The sequence below is a fragment of the Anopheles coustani genome, chromosome 2 (genome assembly GCF_943734705.1).
Source record: "Anopheles coustani chromosome 2, idAnoCousDA_361_x.2, whole genome shotgun sequence".
NCBI classification, from domain to species: Eukaryota; Metazoa; Arthropoda; class Insecta; order Diptera; family Culicidae; genus Anopheles; species Anopheles coustani.
The window spans coordinates 49,845,675-49,850,736 of NC_071289.1; the positions used below are offsets into that span (position 1 = coordinate 49,845,675).

The following is a 5,062-nucleotide window of genomic DNA, read 5'->3' on the forward strand; positions in this document are numbered from 1 at the left end:
GATTCGTTCACGATCCGTCCACGATCCGTCCGATCGCACATACATTCAAACGTCTGGGGGACTCATGCCAAGCGAACATTTTGTCTCTTTGCTCACCATTGTAGCCAAGCTTGGGGAATACGTAGGTTGCCTTTTAAGTTTCGGGATTTGAAAAAACTGGTGATGCAATCTACCAACTAACAATTTTAACGTAAAGTTTGACGTTTAAGAGGTTATACGTTCTCAGAACGTTTTGACATACGAGCGCTATTTGTGTTGTTAAAAAAATGTTAAAAGTTTTATCTCTATCAAGGTCGGAGTCCACTCCGAGGTGAATTTCGTGAAGGCCGACCAAAATCAGTTGTTGTTCCGAAAAACATTGATGCTGTACGTGAACGGATATAGCAAGATTGTCTCTATCTCACGATAAGTCACATGACAAACTTAGGTATTACTGGGACCAGCATATACTTAATATTGCGTGAACATTTCACTGTCAAAAAAAATTTGTCCGCATTGGATCCCAGACAATTGGCCAATCTCTCAAAAAAGACTCGTGTTGATTGAAACTTTAAACATTTTTTTAACAACACAAATAGCGTTCTTATGTCAACACGTTCTGAGAACGTATGACCTCAAAAACGTCAAACTTTACGATAAAATTGTTAATTAACAAATTGCATCACCAGTTTTTCCAAATCCCGAAATTTAAAAGGCAACCCTCGTAGGTGAGGTATTCCTTTCTTTCTTCTATCCTGGTTTGTTATTTTCATTTTCGTCTATCGCTCTTTAATCGACCTTCCTTGGAGCCAATTGATTTGAAATTTTAGGTCAAGTTCATTCATTGACGAATGCGCACGTTATTTTACTGTTATTTTGGTCATTCGTTTTGCGTGTGGTCGCTTCAACCACTGTCGATACATTTTACTCTCCCGCAGGAAAGGGGACAAAGCTACCGAGAAATTAAATGAATGAGTGGAAAACTATGAAAAATTTATCGTCGCCCCGTCCCCCTTCAGGCGTAATGAGTATAATATCAATCAGCTAAACAATCCATTTGCATGGGGTATGCCAGGTTCAGAATGTATGGGTGATCCGACGGATCGTGAATGAATCGCCCAAGGTCCTCCAGGCTTTTGAATACATGCCGGATCCGCACGGATCGTGGACGGATCGCCGACAGGTCCCCCTTCCAAAGTCAGTGAGAGTAGTACCAAACGTCCCACAGGCATAGACTTCTCCACGTTTTGGAATGTATGGGCGATCCCACGGATCTTGGACGGATCTTGGACGGATCTTGGACGGATCGTGGACGGATCGTGGACGGATCGTGGACGAATCATCGAGCCAAGGGAGACTTTTATTCACTGAGAAAGAGACTTAACGTCCCGCTAGGAAGGGGCCCTGGCTTTTATTGAATGAGATCGTGATTATGAGAATAAAATCATCGACTTGTCTCCCTTTGGAGTTTGGTGAGTAAGTTGCTTGATGAGTAAAAATACTACCGTGGCTCTTTGAACTGCCATAGGACACTGATACCACGAAGAAAAAGTTTGTGAGGTGAGAGAAACCTATGTCACTTGGCGGTATTTTAACGTGTTGAGAATGTATTTTTTTTTTCTCACGATCCACGAACCGCCAATGGATCGCGGATCCTCATAGGGATCGATCTAGGATCGCTCAGTTCGTGGAAATGAATCGTCTTGTGCATCTCTAGTATGTACGTGGGACGACGCCCCCCAAGACATTGGAAACGTTTCCCAGTATGCCACAGCTCTTACAGCATGCACAGGATGCAGAACGCTTTTACAGCATCACTGGATTGGATAGAATGCTCCGTAACATGGAAAGGTTGAATGCCGAACAGCGTGCGGTGTACAACACCATCACTGAAACGGTGGATCGGAGCAGTCAAACAGAGCAGAGCGAAGGACGTGCGGCAGACGAGGAAAGTGGAAGCCTATACTTCCTGGATGGACCCGGTGGCACTGGGAAGTCGTTTCTACTCGAGACTATCCTGGCACACACCCCACGTCAGACGAAGATTGCGCATCAGCCTCCAGTGGATTCGACGCATTGCTTCTCACTGGTGGGAAAACAGTGCATTCTACGTTCAACCTCCCTTTAATTTTGGACGAAACTTCCCATTGCAACATACCCGCCTAGTTGCAGCTGGCGGACTTAATGCGACAGGCGACTCTGATCGTGTGGGACGAAGCATCGATGAGCAGCCGGTATGCGCTCGAGGCCGTGGACCGACCGCTTCAAGATATCGTCGGAGTACGTCGTCCGTTCGGTGGGAAGGTTGGGTTGCTGTGTGGAGATTTTCGCCAAATCTTACCGATCGTGCCCAGAGGAACGGATGCGCAGGTGGTGCAGCACTGCATCAAACGGATTCCGCTATGGCACCTCTTCTATGTGTTGCGGTTGTGGGTGAACATGCGCGTCCAAAAGGTTCCGAATGCACAGGATGCTAATGATGTTCAGGAGTTTGCCGATTTTCTGCTTCGCATCGGTGAGGGTCGGCCTCAAACGCTTCAGCGATTAGACACCAGCTTCGCCAGTAAGCAGAGCGACGTTCTATAGTTGATCGGTCACGTCTACCCAGATCTTGGTCTTGAATATAAGCACTCCGGATTTTTTTTACCGACCGAGGCATCCTGTCACCACGGAATGTCGACGTGACCGCAATCAACAACAGCGTGTTGGAAGGGCTAAATGAACAGGAAGAGCTGTATCTGTCCGTCGATACGTTGGTGAATAGCGAGGAACAAGAAACGCTAATGCTGCCGACCGAATTTCTAAACTCGCTGAACATGAGCGGCATTCCGGTGCATAGGTTACGGTTGAAGCGATATTCGCCGGTACTACTTCTCCGTAATCTCAACACCGAGCGTGGATTGTGCAATGGGACGCAGCTGCAGATCGTGTCACTTAGACCGCATTGCCTACATGCACGGATTCTGACTGGCAAGTGGCAGGTTGAAGACGTATCGTTGCCCCGTATCTTCTGCGACAGCAATGATGCGACCTTGCCGTTTCAGATCCGTCGCAAACAGTTTCCAGTGCAAGTGTGCTTTGCGATGACCATCAACAAGGTATAAGGTCAATCGCTTCACCATCTCGGACTCAGGCTGCAATGTGTCATTAGGGTAAGTTCTTACACGCAAAGTGCTTATAAACGTAACACCTAATTTAATTCTATTCTTTTCAAAATAATTAACCAGCAATTGAAGAACACACGATCGAGCGGATGTTAATAGTATTGACGTGATTATCCGATCACAACGCAGCATCCACTACCTGGGCGTGCTGGTGGAGGATCATCTCTCCTGGACGCCACACGTGAAACACGTCGCTGAAAAGGCCACGAGACTGGTTAAAGCACTCCGAATTCTGATGAGGAATCACACGGGACCGTCGAGTGCACGGCGACGAATGCTGGCCAGTGTGGCGACATCGGCTATGCGATACGCAGCACCTGTGTGGCACGGGGCGCTGAAGCGGCAAGTAAACTGTCGGTTGCTGAAGCAAGTTGATCGCACCTCCGCAAAGATGGTGGCAAGCACGTTCAGGACGGTTCGATACGAAGTGGCCAGTGTAGTAGCCAGCATGCCCCCGATATGTGCATTGATAGAAGAGGACCATCGCTGCCACGAGCAGCGGAGAACCACCAACGTTGCTCCTGGCCAGATAAGGAAAGATCAGCGATCGGAGACCATGCGGAGATGGCAGGACGAGTGGGACAACTTAGCCGAGCAGCCTAACGCCAGCAGGTATGTGAGGTGGGCACATCGAGTGATCCCGCAAATAACGCCATGGGTCGCACGGAAACATGGAAGGGTGAACTTCCATTTGTCGCAGGCTCTTACGGGACACGGATTCTTCCGAGAGTACCTGTTCCTTAAGGGGTTCACCCTATCCCCGGACTGCACCCATTGCGTAGGCGTAGTAGAGAACGTGGAGCACGTGCTGTTTTCCTGCCCGCGGTTCGCAGATGTACGGCAACGACTCCTTACTGACCAACAGGACCTCGTACTCACTGCCGAAACGCTGGTGAGCCACCTTCTCAGTAGTCGCCGAAACTGGGACAGAGCAAACGAGGCAGTACACAGCATCACCAGGGAGCTGCAGCGCTCCTGGCGAGCGGAGCAACAGCACCGATCAACGGCAGCAGCAGCGGAAACGAGAGCGGATGCTGCGGCAGCAGAAGCGAGGCGAGTGAGAAACAGGCTGCGTCGACCGGGCGGATACTCGCGCCGTCGCCCGGCACTCACCGCCAGACTCAACGCCATGACGCCCGTGGACAGATCAAACTGGCTTCGGGAGTTGCGCAACATCCGTGAGCGAATCCGTCGCCTGAGGAACAGGACTGTCCAGCGAGCTACGCACCACGCGCTCGAGCGCAGGAACGACGCAATGCTGAGGCGACACGAGGCTACGAACCAGCAGGAACTGCAAGACGCACAGCGAGACCTCGTAGCAGCGGAAGCAGAGCTCGTAGAAATCCGAAGGGACCAACGACCCCTCCACACGTACTTTTCCAAAGCTCTGCTTTTAAAACATTCCCAAAACTGTATACTTTATACAAGCGTCGGATTTGCATCCCGGCTTCGTCGGTTCCATGCCTAAGGATCTACTTTCCAAACCAGGGAACATAATCGTCGAAAAAAGAGAACAGACAAGTGCAAAAACGGCTACAGGAAATAAGGCTCATACAAGAAAACTTTTGGTTCGTAGAGCCAGGCTGGCTATTGATATTTATCTGAACCATGTGAACCATGTGAAAACAACCCATTGAAATATTTGAATGAATCTCTTCGAAAGATTCAAAGTACCCAACATTAATCGAATGATGTCGCAATCGCCCAACAATGGTAATAGCCAAAATAAAGATTGGTAGATGTATCGTAATCTTTATAATTCTAACGTATTCTAATTTCAAACTGCGTGCTAAAAGTGGCGCTTGGAATGAGAAGTAATCTCGAATCCTTACGGGGAGTCGTGAGAAACAAGTGTACAGCAAGTAATTATTGACGAGAAAATCAAGTCTACAGCCCACATTGATAATTTGATTTAAAAA

At 48.6% G+C, this 5,062-nt stretch overlaps 1 protein-coding gene across 1 annotated transcript; it reads left to right on the forward strand.

The window, feature by feature from the left end:
• Positions 1–1,822: 1,822 nt before the first annotated feature.
• On the forward strand, positions 1,823–3,083 carry LOC131264548 (ATP-dependent DNA helicase PIF1-like). The gene is made up of 3 exons (XM_058266833.1): positions 1,823–2,068; positions 2,146–2,542; positions 2,635–3,083. The coding sequence occupies exons 1-3, from the start codon at positions 1,823–1,825 to the stop codon at positions 3,081–3,083; spliced, it is 1,092 nt and encodes a 363-aa protein (XP_058122816.1).
• Positions 3,084–5,062: the final 1,979 nt, after the last annotated feature.

What these genes read in the sequence shown, in the direction of transcription:
- LOC131264548 (XM_058266833.1), top strand. Translation starts at nt 1,823, where the DNA reads ATGGAAAGGTTGAATGCCGAACAGCGTGCGGTGTACAACACCATCACT. An exon ending in CGACGCATTGCTTCTCACTG is followed by an intron (nt 2,069 to 2,145) that starts GTGGGAAAACAG and finishes ATACCCGCCTAG; the next exon opens with TTGCAGCTGGCGGACTTAAT. An exon ending in ATTAGACACCAGCTTCGCCA is followed by an intron (nt 2,543 to 2,634) that starts GTAAGCAGAGCG and finishes TTACCGACCGAG; the next exon opens with GCATCCTGTCACCACGGAAT.